Source organism: Rosa chinensis, chromosome 5 (genome assembly GCF_002994745.2).
Source record: "Rosa chinensis cultivar Old Blush chromosome 5, RchiOBHm-V2, whole genome shotgun sequence".
Classification (NCBI taxonomy): Eukaryota; Viridiplantae; Streptophyta; class Magnoliopsida; order Rosales; family Rosaceae; genus Rosa; species Rosa chinensis.
Genome location: NC_037092.1, coordinates 54633395 through 54658466, shown reverse-complemented (window position 1 = coordinate 54658466; position 25072 = coordinate 54633395). Strand labels below are relative to the sequence as shown.

General features: G+C 40.0%; 2 protein-coding genes across 15 annotated transcripts in view; one reads left to right on the top strand and one right to left on the bottom strand.

The window, feature by feature from the left end:
- LOC112166672 (disease resistance protein RPM1) overlaps positions 1-25072 on the bottom strand; it is a 101101-nt gene that overhangs the window by 68416 nt on the left and 7613 nt on the right. The window contains exons 1-6 of one of the 13 annotated variants that reach the window (XM_040506916.1): positions 16237-16469; positions 15965-16083; positions 14407-14527; positions 14098-14293; positions 11123-13955; positions 10552-10985 (exon numbers count right to left, since the gene is read on the bottom strand). The exons of 1 other annotated variant lie outside the window; for it this stretch is intronic. In XM_040506916.1, coding sequence (XP_040362850.1) covers positions 11142-13925 — 2784 coding nt within the window. In that variant the 5' untranslated portion in view covers positions 13926-13955; positions 14098-14293; positions 14407-14527; positions 15965-16083; positions 16237-16469 and the 3' untranslated portion in view covers positions 10552-10985; positions 11123-11141. Of the gene's footprint in view, positions 1-10548; positions 10986-11122; positions 13956-14097; positions 14707-15964; positions 16097-16236; positions 16470-25072 lie in introns of those variants that run through there. 11 more of the 13 variants (XM_040506917.1, XM_040506914.1, XM_040506918.1 and 8 more) reach the window with 11 other exon arrangements.
- Positions 14926-19590, top strand: LOC112166676 (cell division cycle protein 123 homolog). Of its 2 annotated transcripts, none has more exons than XM_024303554.2 (5): positions 14926-15522; positions 15639-15724; positions 16846-16899; positions 17595-18335; positions 19080-19590. In XM_024303554.2, the coding sequence occupies exons 4-5, from the start codon at positions 17650-17652 to the stop codon at positions 19261-19263; spliced, it is 870 nt and encodes a 289-aa protein (XP_024159322.1). In that variant the 5' UTR covers positions 14926-15522; positions 15639-15724; positions 16846-16899; positions 17595-17649; the 3' UTR covers positions 19264-19590. The 2 variants fall into 2 exon arrangements, with proteins under 2 accessions (XP_024159322.1, XP_040362854.1); XM_040506920.1 differs by having other exon boundaries at positions 14928-15522; positions 17595-18369; positions 19114-19255.

Below are 25072 nucleotides of genomic sequence, written 5' to 3'. Positions count from 1 at the left end.
GATTTTTTAAACCTTGGTTGTTACTCACGTTTTTCCCCATGGTGCAGTTCAAATAAAGAGTGAAGTAACAAAGAATGAGTTCAAGGTGAATGGACATAGGTTCAAACCCTATTATGAAGCTTTGGTGGGCAAAAAGGTGGAGGAAGTACCCCTCCAAGATGCACTACCTTTTGAGGTTTAATTGGCGGTACTCGTTAGACTGAACAAACGTTAAAACAAGCACTCGTTGAGAGGCAACCCAAACTTTTTCGTTTTTAATCTTATTCTTGTTAGTTTGTTTTAATGTGTTTTGTGAATGTCCAGGTGCAAACATTAAGAAGGGCAAGGAAATCTACACTTTTTTGCTCGGAAACAGGTGACAGTCATGCAGTCAGTCAATTTTGGCTGGCTGTAGTTTTGAGCTCATATGGAACCAGCACACTTACCATATATGGATAGAAAGGTCTCTGAGTCTAGTGTTTTTAAGTTTTTACAGAACTTGATTCGGAGTTCATTTGCATTCCCAGTTCAACTTTGAGTACAGCAAGGTCAGCCTAGGAATACAGAGTCCTATGCAGTTGGGGCATATAAAGGCAAAACAGGGAATACTTCTAGGGGTCCAATGAGGTCAAACCTTATATGCACTGAAATCTTGAGATGTGTACTTCAAAAGTGATGTAGAGCATCATCTCCATTGGAGCACCGTAACCCTTCGGAATTGAGGTTTGAATGGGTAAAGGTCCTTTTCTCATCTTCTCTGTGCAAAATTCTGTTTTTCTTCTAACTTTGCAGGGGTACCATATTCAATCTGTTTGGATACGTGCCACATATGCACGGATAGCTTGTAACACCAGTTTTTAGCTCCCAGTAGCAGATCATCCATAAGGCTGTCCCCGCGGAATTTTTAAGGGCTGGAAGTTGGCCTCATGACCCAAAATTGTGAAGTTAGAAAGTGCAATTTTCTGTCTTTCTCTCGTTTTCACCCCATCATCACTTCATTTGGAGTCCATATAGCATGGAGCTTATGTTTTGGGAAGTCAAGGCCTTGTTCCTTGAAGTTGGTGTCTAACTTCGGTCTCCTCCAAAGGTCGTGAGCATTGGGAGGTCTTCAAGGGGGAGCTTTTCTCTAACCTTTCTTATCTTTCTACTTGCCTTCTTTTGGATTTTCTCTCTCTGCTTTTCTTGTGCATTGTGAGTTATATTCCCATACATTGAGGACAATGTGTAATTTAAGTGTGGGGGATGGAAATACAAGTTTGTCAATTGTCTTTGAGTCATATATTTGAAAAAAAAAAAATTGTTTTTGAGTCGTTTGTTTTCTTTGAGTATTAGGATGCCTTTCAACTGTTTAGGATGAGCTTATATCTCCAAAATTATGGCTAAGAGTTTAGCATGAGATTAAAGATGAAAATTCGATGTTATTCTATTGTTAATAAGAATTTATGATTGATCATATGCATCTGTAGTGGATATGGCCTCGCTTACATAGTACAGATTTTAGCATGCTAGATGAGTCATTGATTCATGAAACCTATGTGAGAATTTTGAGCCTACGTCCCCTCTTTTTCGAGTGTTAATACATGCATATATGTGCATACATAACTCTTATTTTGTTGATCTCATTATTCCTTCATTTGGATCAATTGCATGCCATATATTTTAATGGACTAGAGAATTTACTAGAACTTGCTCGTGTACTAGTTAAAGCTTATAGTCAATACATGTCCCTGATTTCGGAAAGGATAAAGGAACATAGGAACTTCCACCATAGCCAAAAATAGCCTGTGGCCCCATTTGTGTACACAAGATGTGCACCCCCTTAGTTCAACCCCTTGAACCTGCATTTGAACCTTTTCTTTCATCACCCTCAAAATCCTAACCTTTAAACCTTAGTATAGTTTGCCCAACCCTTTGTTCTAAGGATTTAGTGGAGCTAATTTACGAGACATACAAGATTTTGAAGGCACAACAAAAGAGATGATGAGAAAGAATAAGTGTGGGGGTAAGACTTGTCCATGAAAAAAAAAAAATATATATATATATATATATATATGCCAAAAAAAAAAAAGAATGAAAAAATGTGTGCGCCAATGAAAAAAAAATGGTATTTATGGATTTTAGTCCCCTCATTGTGGACAAGGAGTTTGTTTTGAAGTGAAGACCTAAATACGATGAATTTGGTCTTTGTCCTATTTCACAAGTGTTCAAAGGAAGATTAGAATGAAGCAAGGGCCAAACACAATGACATCCAGCCCTCAATAAAGAAACATATGAAGGTCAACATTGCAAGATGCCTTGGTGACTAAGAGAAGACGTCTCAATGCTTCAATGAAAGCTCCACTAGGTCTTTAGAACACTTTATAATTTTCCTTACCCTTTTGTTTCTTTAAACCTCTAACCCTTGGCCCTCATTACAACCTTGAATTAAGACCTCTTTGATCCTTAAGATGGTCAGCCTTTGATATGTGGAGATGTTACAAGAGTTGAGCATATGGTTTGGGTTCATTTGTGCATGCATTGATATCCTTCATGAGATCTTTAAAAATATATTCATGTTTTTTGAAGCCTTCTTTTCTATATGTGAGCTATTTGTTTGTTTTGATATATCATCTCTCACATAAACTTGAGCGAATGAAAGCTTTTAAGCATGACCTTTGAATCTGAGAGAAGAAAGAGTGGATGCCTTGTGAGGATGTGAATCATAACATGTCTGAAGCATGCATAGCGCCATTGACCTCACTATTGTAGCCCCCAAGTCCTACTTGTGTATATGTTTAATCATCGATCTTTATTAGCCCTAGAATGATCTTGGATTGATTCTTGATTTTGTGTTTAACTTGGTGCCATAAAAGTAAGAGATTTCTGAGACAACAATGTTGAAGGGCTAGTTTGTTTTGAGTCTAGAGTCTTTTGTTTTGTTTTTATTGAATCTTGTTAGTTTTGATTTTTGCTAAGGGACTAGCAAAAGCTAAGTGTGGGGGAATTTGATAGGAGCGTAAAATGTGACGAATTTATAGTTTAACCCTTTCCACTTGCTTACTTATTTCGTTAAAAAGATCAAACTAACTTTGTTATTCTCATAGCAGTTTTGTGGAGCAACCGTGGAGAAATAGGAGCTCAATTGGGGCAAGTTAAGGTTCTGATGTATAGTAGTGATGTAAAACATGAAGAACACCATTTACATGGTCAGAAAAAAGAAGGAAAGCGCTTGGAAAAATTGGTGCAATACAGTTGCCGAAAAGCAAAATCTGGAAACTGGAATCTGCCTTATTTTCTTCTGTATTTGGGAGCCATTTTGAAGATATCTTGTGGCAGGAATTCTTGGCTACATTTGAATGTCATATGTTGTACTACAACTGGAGAGAAAGCAGTGGTCAGAAGAATCAAGGATGAAGTCAGAAACGTTGGACAAAGGAGGCATCTCGAGCAGTTCTCTCCAACAGTCTTATCTGCGAAGCATTTTTTAGGCATCTGTTGGAGATGTTATTGGAGAGTCTTCTGGAATTTTATAGCTTGGAATTAAATATATGATTTCATAGGGAATTGTAGGATCAATAAATTTTCAGAAAGATTACTGCAATGTCATTTTAAAAGCCAGTCAGATTGACAAGAAAATAAGGAAAATCTGGAAATTTCTGACATACTTTATTTCGAAGACTTTTCAAGGCTATTTATGGGCAACGATTTGAGAAGCTTTCTAGAAGGTTTTTGCACGGTTTTGAATATCAAAATCAATACTTTTACCTGCCTAAAAATCACTTTCAAAGTTGTGGTGGAACCTATTCAAAAGATGGGCTAAAGCGGCTATCCTAATTGAGGCAGGAAAAGGAAGTTTCGTGCAGTTACCTTTCGTATCTCTTGGCAGATTGTTTTGAGGCCTCTTGGGGATTCTTTGCTGAGTTGTACACATCCTATATGAGCTGTGAAGGATCTAGAAGTCCAAGGATTCGGCCCAAGAAGAGGAATTCCAATTGGAGAAGGAAAAACTTAACCTAACTTCAAGAGGAAGCCTTGAACTTGTAACTCCTATATAAATGGCCTCCTTCCACGTTTTTCTACACCACATACACTCCATCTTCTTCCCTAAATCAGAAACCTCACCTCCATACTATCCCCTCATCATAGCTCACGAAATTCCTACCCCAGGAAGAAGCCGTAGCCTCTATTAAAAGAAAAACTTAAAAAAAAAAAAAAAAAAAACTAAAAGAATTAGTAAACTTTTATTAAATTTTTTTTTTTTAGCCCACCCCATTCTAAAATCCTAGCTCCGCCATTGTCCAAGAGAATAAGGATGTATTGTTTAGAAGTATAAATGTTTTTTCTTCAGGTTTTGGGTCGTCCATTTTTAGGGGTGCCGCTGCCGAATTTTTGGTACAGTTTTTCATAATGTGGACAATGCATGGCCAACTCGGGTTTCACAGTGAAATCTGGGGCAGATCCTATTAGATGGTCTTATGATCTTTTGAAACTCTTGCCCATTTGACGTATCATTACAAGAAAAAATAGCAAAAGCGAGGAATTTCATTGTGTCAACCCAAAATTCATCACAAAAACTTGACAAATACGAGAAAATTTCAGTTGTCGCACATGATCCTAGGCACATGAATGATGTGCTCCAAAATAAGCACCTCAATGAGGAAGACCCAAGAAAACTGTGGGTAGAACTCGAGCAGCGTTTTGGCAATGTTCGTGACTCCCTGCTTCTAGACTTAGAAGTAAGATGGCATAGCCTCCGCTTCTGTGATTTCAAGTCTGTACTTGACTATAATTCAGAAGCACTTCGTATCAAGTCTTTGATAGAATTCTGTGGACAGAAAATCACTGATACGATGTTGATCGAGAAGACTCTCTCGACCTTCCCGTCTCTGCATTAATGGTAGCCAAGAAATATAGGATTAATGTCAATGTAGGATGCATCACAAGAATTCATGAGCTTATTGGTGCCATGAACATAGCTGAAAAGCACGACAACATACTTGTGAAGAACTATAATTCTAGACCCGTGGGAGCCAAGCAAATTCCAGAGTCTAATTATAGTCGTGCCCCTAAGAGAGGGCGCAAGGAGCGAAACCCTAAGGAAAAGGATAATTCTAGATGTTCTGGTCCATATTCTCGCCCTAAAGAGGAAGGAAACCGCCAAGATAGGCGTGCACAGAACCGTGGTGGTAAACGTGTGAAGCGAGAGAGAGAGAGAGAGACCAAGTCTTCGGTTATGGTGGTGACGCCACCAAAGGAAAGAACCGTCCCCAAAGCCCTTCTAAAGCACCTCAATCAAGGGAACCTGACCATAATAATGCTTGTCTTAGGTGTGGACTACTAGGACATTGGGCAAGGGCGTGTAAAGCATCCCAGAATGTTGCAAACGCACAAGATGTATCATGAAGCAAGGGAGGCAAATTACATGGAACAAGAAGATCAAGATGGCGATCTTGATCTAAGGGTGGAAGACTACACTGATCAAGACCCAGAAACTGGCGATTTTGATTAAGTCTTTTTATTTTCCAAGAGATGTAGGCAATTGCCATATTATTTTGTAGTAGATGCCAATGGTATTAGTCTTTCTTCAAAGTAGGCGTACTCAATGTAAATGTGATGTCTAGGAAGGTTTTGAGATAAATGGTACTTAAGCGAGCCTTGCTCCACCGACATCTCTCTACTCACCTGGTCACATTTGCGTTGGAATTACCAAAAGAAGTTAGACGACTCCCATTGTTTTGCATTAGCTAGTTTTTGGATTAGATTTTCTCTGGTAAAAGAGACAATGATGTAATCCCGTTGGCTTATTAACAAAAGTTGAGTTATTTTCTTTATGACTCATTTTTAATTACGAGCTTTTCTTTTAGGAATGGATTTTGGAGAACTACTATGTCGTACGGATAGTGTGACTACGCACACCATTCTACGCCATAGGCAATTATTCTTAGAGATGTTGCCTACATATTCCTCTGTGACTACGATGGCTGGGCCATCAGGTTTAGTTCAAGGACATGGGATGACCCAATTCCTATTGCCAAATGGTACCTTGATTAAAGTCGCAGAAGCTCTCTATGCTCCTAAGGCAAATCAAACCTTATTAAGCTTTAAAGATATAAGAGCCAACGGATTCCATGCAGAAACGCATACTGAGAACGGAAAGGAGTTCCTTTGCATTACCTCTAATGATTGCGGACGGAAGCATATCTTAGAGAAGCATATGTGTTAGTCTAGTGGACTTTATGTCACTACAATTCGACCAATTGAATCCAATAATGTCATAAGAGAAGATCTTTTGGATTCCAACACATACTGGCTTTGGCATGACCGAGTAGGACACCCTAGTCATGATATGATGTTCCGTATACTAAAGACTTCACAAAGACATCCATTCTTCCGAGTGAGAAGAAGCAAGAATCGAAAATTGATTCCAGGACTTAGTAAAACAGTAGCCGCCGCAGCATCTGGCGCTGTAGCTGTCTTGGGACCCCATAGGGCCGCCCAAGTCCATTGTGACAATGCCATAAATGGCTCTACCCATGGCCATGACCCCATGGATGTCCCTTCCCATGGCCAAGACGCCATGGATGCCACTTTCCATGGTTCCAACGCCATGATGAGTGATGTAGTCACACATTTTGCTTCTAATAGGCTATAGACGCTCAAGCCTAACCAAAATCCTCATTGGTTGCTTCTAAGACCCCTTGCTCATTTTCCAAAGCATGTTCCTTCGGGAAATTAGGACCGAGACAGTCCTATGCAAAGGATCCCAAAATACTCATTCCGTTCTTACAGAGAATCCAAGGGGATATCTGTGGACCAATTCAACCATCATGCGGACCTTTTAAATATTTTATGGTATTAGTTGATGCGTCGACACTCAGGTAACATGTCGCGCTGTTGTCCACTCGAAATGCTGCTTATGCTAAACTCCTCGCCTAGATTATCAGTCTACGGGCTCACTACCTTGACCATCCTATTAAGTCAATTCGACTTGATAATGCTGGGGAGTTTACATCGAAAACATTCGATGACTATTGCATGTCACTGGGGATTGATGTAGAGCATCCAGTTCTCCATGTTCATACCCAAAATGGTCTCGCAGAAGCCGCTATCAAACGACTACAGATGATAGCACGGACATTGGTTATGTGCACCAATCTCCCTGTTTCTGCTTGGGGATATGCAATCTTGCATGCAGCGATGCTAATTCGTTTACGACTCACTGTAACCCAATCTCACTCTGCGTTACAGCTAGTGACTGGGTACGAGCTTGATATCTTGCACTTAAGCATTTTGGGTGTGCCATTTATGTGCCTATTACTCCGCCACAGCGTACTAAGATAGGTCCACAACGATGAATGGGCATTTATGTTGGATATGAATCTCCAACTATCGTCCACTACCTTGAACCCTTGATAGGCGATCTCTTTACTGCTAGATTTGCGGATTGTCACTTTGATGAGACAGTCTTCCCATTGTAAGGGGGAGATAAGAACACAGATGTTCAACAGGAATGACATGAATTGTCGTGGTCTATCATCACCATGTCTCATCTCGATCCCCGTACCGCACAGTCCGAACTTGAAATGCGAAGAATAATCGAGCTCCAGAACATAGCAGACACCCTGCCTGAAGCATTTTCGGATGTTGCCAAAGTGACGAGATCACACATACTTGCTGCAAACGTGGTTGCAAGGATCGATGTCCCAAATACTAGACATAACGCCACTCATGTGACACCAGGAGATAGCGCCATTGCCCAGAATGGCAATGATGTGGCGTCTATGGCTGCAGGTCCCGCAAAGAAGCACGGTAAACCGACTGGTTCGAAGGATACTCGCCCTAGAAAGAGAGCGAATGAGGCACAAACAAATCTTTTGATCATCGATACTCAAAATCCGTCCCATGAGAATGTTCCGGATTATGATTATGTCCAAGATACATCATTGGGGGACGCCTCAATGCTAGAACCTATCCCTGAGAACGTTGAGATCTCTGTAAATTACACTAGTGTACATGGGAATTGGGAAAGAAGCTCCATCATCATTGATGATGTATTCGCGTATTCAGTGACGCGTGAGATTATCGAGACCGATGACATCGAATCACGCTCTGTTGATGAATGCCAACGTTGAGCTGATTGGCCAAAATGAAAAGATGCGATCCAGGCAGAACTTGATTCTCTAGCGAAAAGAAAGGTATTTGGCAAAGTTGTACCAATACCACCCAACACCAAACTAATTGGACACAAATGGGTATTCGTTAGAAAGCGTAATGAGAAAAACGAGATTGTAAGATACAAAGCTCGCCTTGTGGCTCAAGGCTTCTCACAATGCCCTGGAATCGACTACGAGGAGACCTATTCTCCCGTAATGGATGTTATAACGTTCCGCCACCTTGTCAGTTTGGTAGTTTCCGAAAAACTAAACATGCAGCTTATGGATGTGGTTACTGCGTATCTATATGGGGATCTAGATACAGAAATATACATGAAGGTTCCAGATGGACTTCAGTTACCCAAATCAAGTGGCTCTAAACCACGAAGCGCGTTTGCTATAAGGTTGAAATGATCACTATATAGATTAAAACAATCGGACGGATGTGGTATAACTGTCTAAGTGACTACTTGATTGGTAAGTGATATGTCAATAATGAACTATGCCCATGTGTGTTCATAAAAAGGACAAGTTCCGGATTTGCAATAGTAGCGGTTTATGTCGATAATATGAATATAATTGGCACCCTAAAAGAGTTAAGGGAAACCGCTGAACGCTTGAAATCCGAAATTGGGATGAAAGATCTTTGGAAAACACGGTTTTGCTTCGGTTTGGAACTTGAGCACCATACAGATCGTATCCTGATTCATCAATCAGCTTATACCCAAAAGATGCTTAGGCGTTTCAACACTGACAAGATTAAGCCTTCAAGCATCCCAATGGTCGTCTGTAGTCTTGATCCAAAGAAGGATCCATTTCATCCAAAAGATGATGATGAAGAAGTGTTAGAGGCAGAAGTGTCCTACCTAAGTGCAATAGGCGCATTATAGTACTTAGCACAATGCACAAGACCGGACATCTCATTTGCTGTGAACTTGCTAGCTAGATATAGCTCTACGCCAACACAACGCCATTGGACTGGTGTTAAAGATATCTTTCGATACCTAGGTGGTACAATTGATATGGGCTTGTTCTATCCCTACAGAGAGAAGATGGATTCGGACCCATCAAGTGCCAGGGACGCCACACATGGTGGACTGCATTCCCTCTCCCCATCCCAAGACGATATAAGTGTTTTGGAAGGTTTTGCTGATGTTGGGTACCTCTCTGACCCACACAAAGGTCGCTCCTAAATTGGCTATGTTTTCACCATGGGAAAGACCGCGATATCTTGGAGGTCTACAAAGCAGACCTTAGTAGCAACCTTTTCGAATCATGCAGAGATTATTGCTCTTCACGAAACAGTTCGTGAATGTATATGGCTTCGATCCACAGTTACGCATTTTCGAAGCAATTGTGGTCTGAAGTCTACCAAAAATGAGCCAACGATCATTTATGAGGATAATGCTGCTTGCATTGAACAAATGAAGCAAGGCTACATCAAAGGCGACAACACCAAGCATATATCGCCCAAATTCTTTTACAATCAGCAACAACAAAAGCTCCTCAAGATCAAAGTAAACCAGGTTTGACGTGAGGACAATGTGGCAGACTTGTTTACTAAGTCATTGCCCAAATCCACGTTCGAGAAACATGTGGCAAGAATTGGCTTGCGGAAATTATCTGAACTAACATGATCGTAGTCATCAGGGGGAGGCGCAGACATTAGGGGGAGATGTCTACATGTTGGTTTAGAAGTGTGAAGGGTGTGTTGTGCTCTTTTTCCCGTTCGACCGAGCTTATTTTTGTCCCACTGGGTTTTTGTTACTCGGCAAGATTTTCAGCGAGGCAACGAGAAAAGCACCGCGTTTGGGCAACACAAGTGGGAGTGTTCAAGTAAATCTCTAATTACTTGACTTAGTGGTAATAGGGTTTAATTAGAAGAATCTATAGATTATCTTTCCTTGTATGATTCAGACTCTATGTATTGTAATCCTCTATATAAAGAGGCTTTTATTATCAATGAGAATACACAACGATTTTTTCTCAATTTCTGATTCCTAAAACAATTTTCAGATATGGAAAAACTCCAAAGTAAGAAAAAAAAAAGAGAAAGAGAAAACAAAAAGAATATAATTTTCAGTAACTAAAGTTTTTTTTTTTTTTTTTTTTGCTTTCTAACCACAACCCATGGGGCTCATACTTTTAATTCGTCTCAGGCCTTTAAAATTTCAAGTCCAGGCCTGTCATATTAACATACAATATGGTAAACATTCAATTTCCAGGCATATATAGCATGTCTTAAATCAGGTGTTCAGATAACCACAACAAAAATACAAGTATTATTACTATGTTAATTAACCAAAATCCACCAATTGCATGAAATAGACACAAAATTCATCACTTCCTGCCACAGGGAGCCCTTCGGAGCTGCCCGTTTCGGGTGTCATTTTCTATGCAGCCATTGCCTATGTAGATCAAGGCCCCAAGCTAGAACTCTACCAGGGCTTTAAGTTATAGTACATCAATTTGGATCACCATTGTTATCTGATATTGATGCAATCATGTAAGCATTTCCCACCTCTGCTTACACACACACACAGTCATACCTATTTGAAGCAAATTAAGTGAACCCAGACCTGCTGCTTACTCCAATAATTCCAAAATATATTGCAAGTAACATAAAAAGATTTGCAAAGTGCTCAATATGGATCCCCAATCTTTATCACAATTCATACTGCCAAAGTGGTATTCGATCCAACATTATTACATGCCAATGCAAACAAACGATAATAAGTACAACATCAGAAACAGTCTTGAAGGGGCAAATGACAAACCGAGATCAGTCCTTGCATTTCCCACATGAACATAAACGATTCTTCATCAAGCTGCATCAAATCCTCTACAATATATACTTGTCGGACTTGATTGATTCTGCAAAACAAGAGAAAACAAATATTTGGTAAATCTCTCTTTTATTGCATATATTATGTGGCTTGAAACACTAATTTGGACACATTTAGTTTTCAACAATTTCTTGTATAGTATGATAAAAGGCCAAATATATGTACCTTTCAAGAGAAAGAAACACTAGGCCAAGTTTTCGTGGATCCAGTTGGATGACTGTTCAAAAACATGTATGATCTCAGGAATGTGTTGTACCTTAGAGCGATCCACACCTCCTTTCTGAATGGGCCTTATAACTTCTATGGGAACATCTTTTAGGCCCAAATATTGTAGAGTAGAAAGATACTCAAGGCCCAATGGCACTGTCTTCAACTCCATGAAGCTGTCAACGCATAAGTACCGGAGATTTGGCATCACCCCATTTTCTATAGTTATCTTTTTCACCGAAGCAAAATTCAACAACTCCAACCTCATAAGCTTTACAAAGCCTCTATGGAAACACAACTCATCCCCAACATACGCATTACAAAGACAAAGCCTTGTCAGATTGAGCAGTGCTTCAATTTGAGGTAGTAAATCCTCTTCAAGTCTTGACCAATGCAGAAACAGAGCTGTGAGGCTATGCAGTGAAGAAAACCAAGGTGTTACGTTTTGCAGTCTGCCAAACAAAGTAAGCTTTCGAAGGTGCGGAAGAGGAGGACATTGTGCTTTCACCGGAAGGATTTCCTCTTCATTACTTGCCATTAAACCTAGAGATTGAAGCAGAGTGAACTTCTTAATTGAGACCCAAAGGTCAATCTCATCTCTTTCTTTCACATTCGAAATGCAGATGCTCTTAAGTTGAGTCATGTTGGCGATAAGTCTACAAGTGTCCCCTTCTGATTCAATTATTGATAAACTTTGCAATTTCTGCAACTTACAAATATTTGATGGCGCTTTTGTCCCACGCACAACATTGAAGTACAGGTTCCAAGTGTAGCGAAACATACTTAGATTGCGCAGGTTCAGCAACCTCATAATTCCTTGTGGAAGTGACTCTATCTTAGTATCCCTGATGTTCAAAAATTGAAGGTTGCGGAGACACCTTATGGACTCTGGAAGTTCCTCAATTAAAGTGCCCTTCAAATTTAAATATCTCAAGTTGAACAAGTAAACAACTGCACCCGGCAGATTATCAATTTGGACATCCTCCAAGTCTAGAGTCCTCAACAATTTGAATCGAGAAACCAGTGTATTTAAGAAAGATAATGAGGACATGTCAGTGTCAAATACAAGAAGAGAACGAATTTTGGACATACCCCGCCATGATTTAATTTCTCCTTCCATTCTGTGAATTGACAAGCGACGGGTTGAGATCTCTTCCATTACTTCTCTCCCGTTGTATACATAACCAAACTTTTCTTTTTCGGCTGTCGACAAAGAAAACTCTCGCATCAGATCATGCATCTTAAATTTTTTCGGCCTTCCCGAAGATGTTCCTGAAGATGTTACAGAAACAAAGTCATCTGCAACCTGTAACATGCTAAGGAAGCAGAGTTCCCGAAGATAGCCATCTGCAACTTCTTCGGGCGTGACCCCTTTCATATTTTCAACAAATCCTTCCGCTATCCACAATCTAGTCAGCCTTTTGCTTTTAAATAGATAATCTTCAGGGAAAAGGGAACAATAGAGGAAGCAATGCTTCAGTTGAGATGGCAAATCATTGAAACTGAGCAACAAAATGTTTCTCACAGGATCTAGCGATGAATTGTTATGCAGATACCAATTCAAGTTGTTGCAGACTTGTTGCCATTGATCCAGCGACTTCTTAGAAGACATAAAACCACCTAAAGCCACAATACCGAGAGGAAGGCCTTCACACTTCTCCACAAGTTGGCAGGCTAATGACTTCAGCTCAGTTGGACAAGTTTTGTGTTGCTTAGTTGAGAATGCTTTCCTACTGAATAGTTCCCACGCCTCATTCTTTTGCAGGGGCTGAATACGGTAAACATAGCTTTCAACTCCAAAAGAGTTGGATGCTACTTCTTCATTTCGAGTTGTGAGTACGACCCGACTTCCAAGGTGTCTATCTTGAAGTGGTACCTTTATTTCTCTCCATACTTTTATATCCCACACGTCATCTAGAACAACTAGGTATTTTCTGGACTCCAAGTAGTTAACTAGTAACTCTAGCAATTCTATGCGGCTCATGGCATTCAAAATTGTAGGGAAATTTTCCTTCCTTGATTTGTAGAGTTCCCTGATCAAGCTTCGAAACAAGTGTACCGCATCATAAGTTTGGGAAACAGTAATCCATGCATAACAATCAAAATGTCTCTTTACCAGTTCATTGGTGAAGGTCTTGGCAACTAGAGTTGTCTTTCCAGAACCTCCCATGCCCACCACAGATATAACAGTTTGGTGTTGCTCATCATCCATTAGCCATCCCATTAGTATTTGCTTCTTGCCTTCAATCCCAACCAGTTCGTCTTCCATAATGAAAAACGAAGACTCCGCTTGGTTCTGCACCAATTTCTGAATATCGTCGGATGTAGTTGCTCCTCCTCCTCCTCCTACAAGGCCAACACCGTATCTTTGATTCCTCTCTGGAATGGCTTTGATCACGTCAGTAATTTTCTGCAACTTCTTTGCAATTTTATGGCTGAACCAAAGATTACATGGAGCGCGAATGGTTTTGTGTAGCCCCCTTGAAAGTCGACCCCCAGTCTGCTTCGCATACATGTGATACATGAATTCATCAATGATATCTTCAACATCATAGGCTAAGTCTCTGATTCTTGCAACCCACAATTTCTGTCCTTCAGTTTTTGGTTTGTTGGCCTCCGCATCCGCTAGGAAAGCTTTCATGCTTAAAAACTCCTCCTTAATCTTATCAACTTCATGACGAACACCTGCTATGGTTGTTCCTTCGTACTCAAGAATGGTCGCAAGTTTTCCAATTAAGAGGTCCGTTACAGACAAGGCCATATTAGCCTCGAGTTAGTATACTCGATCTCTCTGTAATGAAGAGAGACGGTTCAAGTATTTTGCAAAACTAAACTCATGAGTAGTAATGATAATAAGTATTTCCCAAAAGACTAAACTGATATTGAAATAATGCAATTTTCAAAGAAATGATAGTAGATGTAGAACGACGTACCAAGTGTTGATGGATCTTTTTGATAACATCTGAAAGCTCACAGAAGAACTGCAATGGTGGTCTGGTTCGAATCGATGAAGATCTGGTCAAGAACAAGACTCTGGTCGATCACTGTCTTTGTTGAAATGAAATTGCTATTGCTGATAGTCTGATACCTTTTGCAGGCGTAATTTGCGTCAGTGATCAGCCTGCTTACCTGGTCCCAGCATCAAGTAGATGTCGGTAAGATATTTTCAATTACACAAGAATTACACATCATCTAAGTCATCAACGGTGGGAAAAGGGCTAAAAATAAGAGAGTGTTACGACGTCGACTTCGTTGCCCGGTAGAGGCTTCGACTTGATGGCGGCCGTGTGACGATGGTGTCTTGGTCAAAATTGATTTGAGGCAACGAATTAAGACGGACGTAGTTGACAAGGCTTGAGTTTCCTGGAGGTGAAAAGTGAGAAAATTAATTATTAGCTTGAGTTTTCCTTTTGCAGAGGCAAAGATATGGTAGTGAAGTTTCAATAGCTTTGTGCATGGTGTTGGTGGATGCCTGTGATGAAGATCACAGGAGAGGAAGTTGAAAGCTGGGAGCAGGGAAACTATGAATTATACTATATATAGGAGTTGAGTTGAGTTGAGTTGAGTTGTTGATGTTCATGTGATATGAAAAGACGAGTTTCCCCTCATTTGAATTTTTCTTTTACGGCTCTGCCACTGACATGTGTTTTTTTTTCTCCCCTGCAGTTGTATGATCACGATTGAGACAGTGGAGACGCAGACGTTTCCCACAGCAATCGCCGCCGTCAAGCTCCAGACGTAAGGTGTTTACTGGGTTTCCTTCATTTCTTCCATTTCCTAATTACCCATGTTCTTTTCATCTCAAAAAAAAAAAAATTACCCATGTTCTTTCACAGTAGCTTTTCACCTTTTACCTCTGTTTCTTTGCTCGCTCTTACAACCTGCACTACATGTGTTTGTGAAAATGCCCAAGTAAAAAACACCCAAATGGGTCATCGTCTTTCTGGTTTTAATAAGCATAGGCGGAGTTCTGTAACCTAATTATGAAGGTTTTTGTTTGGTTTCGTTTTGTTGTTTATGTCGATGAATTTTGGTTTGTAGTTTTGAATTGAATTGGTTGCTAAGCAAATTTGGGTTTGATTTTTATTTTTTCTAGGTTTGCTTATTTTTTTAATTCACTGATGTTATCATTTAGGAAGATATTTGAGACTTGGATTTGTATAAATTTGCGTAGTGTGATTTAGAGGAATTGGTCTGGGTTTGTTTTGGGGTGTGTTTAATGAAACTGGTCAGAGTGAGGAATTTGTGATTAATACAAATTCCAGTGACAGAAATAAGTATTGTCCAGTCCCAATTGTGACAGAGGAAGAAGCAGCTCTAAGCGACTCAGGGTAGGAGAAGACAGACAGACTGTGACTGTAAGTGTGCTCTGAACCATCTTCGTTTATTCGTTTCCATTCCTTCTTTATTATAAAGATTATGTGCACATTATTGAGAATGAGTTTTTAGCAGTTTGGTTTATCTTTGGTTTCAGGATAATAATTGTGTTTGGGTAGGTGATCTGCTGCAACTAAACCAATCGTGCTTGGGTTTTGAAAATAATCGTGCTAGATCAACTAGGTGTGGGTTTTTTTTTTATTTGAGTTTTGTTTAAAATTCAGCTGGCCTTCTGCTCCTCTTCACGGAATCGATCAAGGTTCAATTTTTGTATCCTTATGCTTGCTTATTGGTTATGAATCAAAATGGTGCTAATTGCTTAGTTTCCAATACTGGGTTTTGAATTTTGATCAAGAATTGATATTCTAACATGTCCTAAATTGATCTCATAGATTCATCATCACTTTCTTTAGAATCCTTTACCTTATCAATGGCTGCTTTGCTTGCACCCTTTGATTCAGAAGACTAAGGATTGACTGCTGCTGTTGGTGCTTTTGAATTAGATGTATCGGCGATAGTTGGGGGCTATTCTTAGGAACTTCCTACAGACCAACAACGAAAATAGAACTGTGTTAGCAATAGAATATCTAAATCACTATATAGCATCTTCTATTCTTCTTGCCGTTGGCACTTGCTAGAAAATCAGAGCAGTAATTGCAATAAAGGTGTAATGAAGTATGAAGAAGAGGGAGTACTACTATTTCTGCTTTGAAATTATTGAAGGTTGGTAAAGGGTATGAAGGAGTATGGCATTACGATTGGGTATAAAGAGAAGGATTGAGTGGGAACCCACAGCTGCAAGTTGATAAGTTAAGTTGATGGGGGAGTTAAATGGATGTGGAGCAAGAAATTGCCCAACTTTCGGCCTGTGATTTTATCCAAATTTCCTCTGGTTTTTCGGTTTGTGAGAACTGACAACTAACTTCCAGATATAAGAGAAAACCTGCAGGTTAGGGTTTGAAGAGTTGGGAAAGCAATAGGTGAAACTAGAATTAGAGAGAGGCTGTGTGGTTGTTAACATGAGCTCTTACCATGTATGCTGGTACTTATTTATTTATTTTTGATATATATTTTGTGAGAATGCTAATAATTGATTTGATGTGGTTTTTCCGTTGTGAGAATAAAAGATATCCCTTTAAATTTGGGAACTTTAGGAAGGAAACCAGACAATTCAGACCCCTGTTGCACTTTATTATCATATCCAAAAATAAAGGCTATCCATTTATCATTAGTCATTGGTGCAGTGAACTATTTTTTTTTTTTTTTTTTTTTTGCTAAGAGCATGAACTGTGTTTGTAATACAGGCGTGTGGTTCTTCCTCCGGAAGTGTACTTCCAGAGAATCGGCTTTTCTCTGAGGTAGGTTTATAGGGCTGGCTTTTTTATTTTTTTTATTTTTAGTGTGATTGGGTCTGTTTATGTTGTTAATTGGAACAATATTTGTGTTTGATTGCTGTGGAAAGGATTTAATCACTGAAATTTTGTTATGCAAATGTGTGATCTCACAATTTAGTGGGTATGTCATTTGATTGGGTTTATGTTTCGATTTTGGGGATATGTCCCCCAATTGGATATTTAACTGGGTTAATGCTTGAATTTATTGTCCAAAGAATTTCATGTTTACTTATCACTGTTGCATCCCCAATTGATGCTTTCCCTTATTTCTGTTTAACTTATTGGGTTAATGCTTTCTAAATCATAACTGAAAGATTGAGACTTTTTATGGTTTGCCTCATTTATGATTGATTTCAGCACCACTACAAAAGCTGCACTAAATTTCTTTATGCCATGCATATAGACTACGGTCATTTGAATAAGGCATTCAACATTCTTTGGTCAAGTACAACTGACCAACTTCCCCCTAACCCCCAATTCCTCCATCAAAATCAAAGAGTTCAAATCAAATCAAATCTGTAATCATTAGTTTTCCACATTACATGCTTCGAATTCGTTAATAAAAATGAAGCCCACAGCAAAGCGCGGGCACATTTCTGATGGTTTCATTTATATCAATTTTTGATACACTGTACTGATCGTATCTTTTGGTTTAGCAGATAGCAAACAATAACATATAGTAAACAGCCTTTGATCCATACACTGAGCCAAGAAATGAAGGAAGACGAAGTGAATCGATGCCAGATACAGGAATGGTACCGTAAGTTTAAATCCGTGTCTATCAAAACACGGATTCATGAACTTCCAGAATCCTTTGTCCAATATCTTCTTGATGATTCCAGGCCCTTCCTTCTTCCAGTTTCCATCTCAAATGAAGATGCCTTACCCAACAGAATTCATAATCCAGAGGAGGAAGATGACTATCAAGTAGTAGAAGGATCTAATGATGAGTCAGAGCAGCCTTCTTTGCCCCCTTCTTTTCCTAAACTTGAGTTGGAGATTAAGGAATCCATTGCATCGCTTGGAGGTGCTGTGTTCCCGAAGCTAAACTGGAGTGCACCAAAAGATTCTGCTTGGATTAGCACAACTGGGACTCTTAGATGCTCTTCCATCAGTGAGATTGTACTGTTGCTACGATCATCTGACTCACTGGTGCATGATTTGTGTCATGCTTATGATTCCTGCAATGACAAGACCTCCTCACGGCCCAAGAGCTTCTTCCTTGCACTCCGTAAATGGACCCAATCCCTTCAGCCAGAGATGGAATTCTGCTGCTTTGTGAGGAATCAGAATTTAGTTGGAATTTCCCAGCGCGAGGCCACAACCTTCTACCCTTCTCTGCTTGAAAGCAAAGAGCATCTGGGAGAGTTGATTGAAGAGTTCTTTATGGAAAATTTAAGGTAAAGATTCGAGTCGGAAAATTATACCTTTGATGTATACCAATGGCGGAGCTAGGATTTTAGATTGGGGTGGGCTAAAAATATTTTTTTCAAAAGTTCACTAATCTTTTTTTTTTTTTTTTTTTTTCAGTTTTACAAGTAACTTGTTAAACTACATCATAAATTGAACACATATCAAATAATCATATAGCTAACTGATAAGATAAAAATTCGATTACATAAGCCTAAGACAAAAGAACATATACTCAAATTGTACATTGCGCTCTTGAATAGAAGCGAAATCTTTAATTATTAAATCTGTATCATAATTTTCAGCCAACTCTTTTTCAATGTGGACAATCATGTTACTTGCCAAAAAGTCATTCTCCATCTTATTGCGCAATGTTATTTTGATATGTTTCATAATTGAAAATGTTTTTTCTATAGTTGTTGTAGAAACCAGCAAAGTCAAAACAAAATGGATCAACTGATCAATCATTTGATATCTCTGTGATTTTTTTGTTTCAAAAAATTCTCAACATAACTCAGAAAGAGTAGTATTTGCACATCATGATGAGGTACATGAGACTCATAAATAATCAACTTGCTTCTCAAAAGAAATAGCATATATCTGACAAAAAAAAAAAACCACATATGGGCTAAGTTTAAAAAATTTGGGTTGGGCTGATTTTTAATATTTAATTTGTTAAACTAAAATTAAGCTACAAATTAATGTTTTATTTCAAAATTTGGGGTGGGCTATAGCCCACCGGAGCCTGTAGGTAGCTACGCCTTTGATGTATACGTGATGAAGGACGAGCGAGTTAAGGTTATGGATTTCAACCCTTGGGGTGCATTTACACTGCCTCTGATGTTTACATGGGAGAAACTGGAACAGAGTGATAATGAACAGGGGGATGGTGTGGACTTCAGAATTGTGGAGAGCTAGTGTGGTGTTAGGCCAGGTTTGAAGACAGCAGTGCCCTACGATTATGTGGACACTAGCTCTGGGTGTGGCTGGGACCAGTTTTTCAGGAACGCGGATGAAGAGTTACTGCGGCAAAGTAGGTCTGCTTAAGCAGGTGCTTAAGGTCCTTCATTGCTTGGACAAGAATGAAATTTGCATTTACATTGTTAGATGATACTCCTCGAGTCTCGTGACTTTTGCCATTTTACTTATTTAATACTCTGGCAGGAGTAGGAACTGTGTAGAAAACGTATGAAATTTTCAATGTTCTTAAGAAGTTTCTATTCCGGTATTTGGTAATTTGGAATAGTTGCCTGGATAGTCTGTAATTAATACAAGAAAATAATACAAAATGAGTGACTAATGCAAAAAATGATGAGGGAAAATGAATATCTTAAGGCCTCGTTTGATTTGCGGAAAGGAAAAGAGAGAAAATCAATTCTTTGCTCTTTTTATGGGCATGGGAAATTGCGATTCCCATTAATTTTCATTTCCAGTGTTTAAAGGTTAGGAATATGGTCATATATTTTCGTAATAAATGCAAGAAATTGGGAGGGAAAGTGAATCCTAGAGTAGGTCGGGGGAATCATTTTCCTTTCTTTTGTCATCCGAAAATGGGAAATGAATGATTTTCTTTTCCCAAGGTCCTGATTCCGCGAATCAAACAAGGCCTAAAGGTACTGGAGGATTCACTCTTTCATTTTTTTTCCCTTTCATTGTGAAACTTTTTTCTTTTCTTGTGCTTACTAAATACAGGAAATGAATGAGTTTCTTTTTCCACATCTTCCATAAACTAAATCAGAACCTAATATTTTATCAAAGTATTAATTATATATTCACTTCCTCACCACTTGGCTAATTGGAAAGTGGCTTGACTATAATCAAATTTGACTCATTTTTTTATAACATTAATCAAAATAAGACTTCCTAGATAATTAAGCATGAACTTGTTTTATTGAGTCTGAATAAGAACACGTCAAATGTCAATGTGCAAATTAAGCCACCATTACGCATTTCTTGTTTAAGTATATTGGTATTGAGAGAGATTGATGAGAGAAGTGTGTTTCATTATAGAGAATAGGAGCCCTATATATAGGGATTACAAAGTGCATAATCTAATGTTACAAGGAATACCAATCCGTGTAGGATTGGGAAATCTAGAACCTTCTCTCCTATTCCTATTCCTAGTTTGATAAGGCACACTAAACTTGATTTTCCTTCAACACTCCCCCTTGTGCCGCTCAAACTTGGTAGTGACGCTTCATCCGTTGCCTCGTTAAAAACCTTGCCAGGTAACAAAAACCCTGTGGGACAAAAATAATCCTGGTCGAAGGACAAAAAGAGCACAACACGTCCTTCACTCTTCGAGATCGAACATGTAGACATCATAACTCCCCCTGATGTCGATATCTCCCCCTGATTGCTACAATCGTGGGAGTTCGGATAACTTTCTCAATCCGATGCTCTTCACATGTTTCTCGAAGGTGGATTTAGGTAACGACTTAGTGAATAAGTCCGCTACATTATCCTCTGATCGGATTTGATTCACTTCAATCTTTAGAAGTGATTGTTGTTGCTGATTATAAAAGAACTTAGGCGATATATGCTTGGTGTTGTCGCCCTTGATGAAACCTAACTTCATTTGTTCAATACAAGCTGCATTATCCTCATAAATGCATGTAGGGTCATCTGTGGTAGACTTCAAACCACAACTTCCTTGAATGTGTCGAATTACAGACCTTAACCATACACATTCACGTACAGCTTCATGTAGAGCAATAATCTCTGCATGATTTGAGGAAGTAGCAACAAGGGTCTGTTTCGTAGACCTCCAAGATATCGCAGTGCTTCCCATGGTAAAGACATAACCTGTTTGGGAGCGACCTTTGTGAGGGTCAGAGAGGTACCCTGCATCAGCAAAGCCCATCAAGACATCATTGTCGTTTTGATGGAGGGAGATAGGAGGACGCCGGCCACCATGAGCGGCGCCGGCGCCGGCGCCGGCAACATGGCCGGCGGCCATTCCATGGACGGGGGCGTTTTGCCTTTTTGGGTCCGATCCCAATTTTCCGTCATTCCTTTTCTCTCTGTAGGGATAGAATAGGCCCATATCAATCGTACCTCTTAGGTATCGAAAGATGGTCTTTACACCAATCCAATGGCGGCGTGTTGGCGCAGAGCTGTGTCGAGCTAACAAGTTCACTGCGAATGAGATATCCGGTCTTGTGCATTGAGCTAAGTACAATAATGCGCCTATTGCACTTAAATAGGGCACTTCGGCCTCTAGGGGTTCTTCGTCCTCATCCCTTGGACGAAACGGATCTTTTCCGGGCTCAAGACTACGGCCGATCATGGGAGTACTTGCAGGCTTTGCTTTATCTTCATTAAAGCGCCTTAGGATTTTCTGAGTATATGCAGACTGATGGATCAAGATTCCATCACTACGGTGCTCGAGTTCTAAACCGAGACAAAACCGTGTTTTCCCAAGATCTTTCATCTCGAATTCGGATTTCAAGTATTTAGCAGTTTCCTTCAACTCATCTAGAGTTCCAATTAGGTTCATGTCATCGACATAAACTGCTACGATTGCAAATCCGGAACTTGTCCTTTTAATGAACACGCATGGGCATATTTCATTGTTAATATATCCCTTCCCAATCAAGTAGTCACTTAGACGATTATACCACATCCGTCCGGATTGTTTTAATCCATATAGTGAGCGTTTTAATCTTATTGAAAACGCGCTCCGTGGTTTAGAGCCACTTGATTTGGGTAATTGAAGTCCATCTGGAACCTTCATATATATCTCTGAATCTAGATCCCCATAGAGATATGCTGTAACCACATCCATAAGCTGCATGTCAAGTTTTTCGGAAACTACCAAACTGACAAGGTAGCGGAACGTTATAACGTCCATTACGGGAGAATATGTCTCCTCGTAGTCGATTCCAGGACGTTGTGAGAAACCTTGCGCCACAAGGCGGGCTTTATATCTTACCACCTCATTTTTCTCATTACGCTTTCTAACAAAGACCCATTTATGGCCAACAGGCTTTACACTTGGGGGTGTCTGCGTTACAGGCCCAAATACCTGTCTCTTTGTTAGTGAATCCAATTCAACCTGGATCGCATCTTTCCATTTAGGCCAATCTGCTCTTCGTTGACATTCTTCAACAGAGCGAGGTTCGATATCATCATATTCTATAATTCCTTTTGCAATATGATATGCAAATGCATCATCAATCGCCATAGAATTTCTATCCATCATCTCATGTACACTAGTGTAATTTATGGAGATCTCTCTATTCTCTGGAGTTGGTTCTGACATTGGAGCGTCCCCCAATGATGTCTCTTGGACATAACCATAATCCGGAATATTCTCATGAGATGGATTATTTATATCGATGATTAATGGATTATTCTGTGCCAAACTCGCTTTCTTTCTTGGGCGAGAATCCATCGAACCTATAGGCCTCCCGCGCTTCCTGGCAGGAGCCATGGGCCTAGCCACAACGTCACCATCACTGTGAGAGGGGACGTTGGCGCCATGCTCAAATCCTCTTGAGTTAGCGTCATGTCCTCTAGTTTTAGGGACATCAATCCTTGCAGGCACGTTTGCAGCAGGTATGTGTGATCTCGTCACTTTAGCGATATCAGAAAACGCATCAGGCATCGATTCTGCTACGTTCTGAAGATCGAGAATTCTCCGCACTTCAATTTCAGACTGTGCGGTTCGGGGATCAAGATGAGACAGAGTGGGGACAGACCACGACAATTCCGGTCGTTCCTGTTGAACATTGATGTTCTTATCTCCCCCTAACGATGGGAAGACTGTCTCATCGAAGTGACAATCCGCAAATCTAGCGGTAAAGAGATCGCCTGTCAAGGGTTCTATGTAGCGGATAATCGTTGGAGAATCATATCCAACATAAAGGCCTAATCGTCTTTGAGGACCCATTTTGGTGCGCTGTGGCGGCGCAATAGGCACATAGACTGCACACCCAAATATGCGTAAGTGTGAGACATCAGGCTCATACCCAGTAACCATCTGGGACGCAGAGAAGGGTTGGGTGGCAGTGGGCCTCAGACGAATAAGCACAGCTGCATGCAATATTGCATAGCCCCAAGCAGAAATAGGGAGATTGGTGCGCATCACCAATGCTCGAGCAACCATTTGTAGTCGTTTAATGGTGGCTTCTGCGAGACCATTTTGGGTATGAACATGAGGAACAGGATGTTCAACATCAATCCCAATGGACATGCAATAATCATCAAAAGTCTTTGATGTAAACTCCCCAGCATTGTCTAATCTTATAGACTTAATGGGATGATCAGGGTGGTGAGCCCGTAACTTAATTATTTGTGCTAGGAGTTTAGCAAATGCAGCGTTCCTTGTGGACAATAGCATGACATGTGACCAGCGTGTCGATGCATCAACCAACACCATAAAATATCTAAATGGTCCGCATGGTGGTTGAATAGGTCCACAAATATCACCTTGGATTCTTTGCAAGAATGGTATATTTTCTTTGGTGTCCTTTGCATAGGATGGTCTCGATCCTAACTTTGCTAAAGAGCAGGCTTTGCAGAACGAATAATGGGCTTTAGAAATAACCAATGAGGATTTTGGTTGAGCCATGAAGTCACTTTTGACTTTAGAAGCAGAAATTGGAGTCAGGGGAGCAGGGGTGGCGTCAAAGCCACCCTGGAGCCGCAGGGGGATGGCGGCGCCGGCTAGTGGTGGCCGGACTTGAAGGGGGAAGGCGCCGTGAGGCGTAGGTGCTCCTCCTTGATCCAAATTTCGAGTTTTACTTCCTTTCGTTCTGAAAAAGGGATGTCCGTGTGAAGTCTTTAATATACGGATCATCATGTCACGACCTGGGTGTCCCAAACGGTCGTGCCAAAGCCTATATGTGTCGGAATCCCATAAATCATCTCTCATGACATGGTTGGATTCAATGACTCGAATAGTGGTTGCATACAACCCACTAGAGCGACACATAAGTTTCTCTAAGACTCGTTTATGTCCGTAGTCATTAGAGGTGATGCAAAGGAACTCTTGTCCATTCTCACAATGTGTTTCCACATGAAAACCATTGGCTCTTATATCTTTGAAGCTCAATAGGGTTCTTCCTGCCCTAGGAGCATAAAGAGCTTCGGTGACATTCAAAGTAGTGCCATTAGGCAACATAAATTGAGCTGGTCCTCGACCATGAATCAATTGAGATGGTCCAGCCATCGTAGTCACAGAAGATCGAGTAGGCGCCATCCATAGGAATAGCTGCCTGTTTCGAAGGATGGTATGTGTAGTGGCACTATCCACGAGGCATTCGAGCTCTCAGGGAAACATACTGAAAAATAATAAAGTTCGAATTTAGAATATGTCCAAGACATTTGAATAAAATAAGTCGATACTTTATTAATGATAGCCAATGATTACATCAAAGTTTCTTGACTAAAATCTAATCCAATATAAAATCAAATAGTAGACAAATCGTAGTCACTTAATCCGTTCGGTAATTTCAATTTTGTTGTGACCAGGTAAGGTAAGGTGAGATTTTGGTGGAGCGTTGCTCACTTTTAAAACCGTTCTCTCAGATCAAACCTTGCCTAGACATCACAAGTACTCTTGAGTACGCCTAGAGGGAAAAAGTTAATACAATAAGTCATGTTATTGATTTAAGGCATAATTGCCATTACATGATTCTTGGAAAAAATAAAGGACTATACTAATCAAAATCTGCAGCATCCTTGTGCAATTCTTTGTCAGATTTAAAGTCCGCTATGGTGA

Coding starts and splice junctions, on each gene's coding strand:
- LOC112166676 (XM_024303554.2), top strand. CDS start 17,650: ATGAAGGAAGACGAAGTGAATCGATGCCAGATACAGGAATGGTACCGT. Junction 18,336..19,079: donor TTCTTTATGGAAAATTTAAG/GTAAAGATTCGA, acceptor GGTGGGCTATAG/CCCACCGGAGCCTGTAGGTA.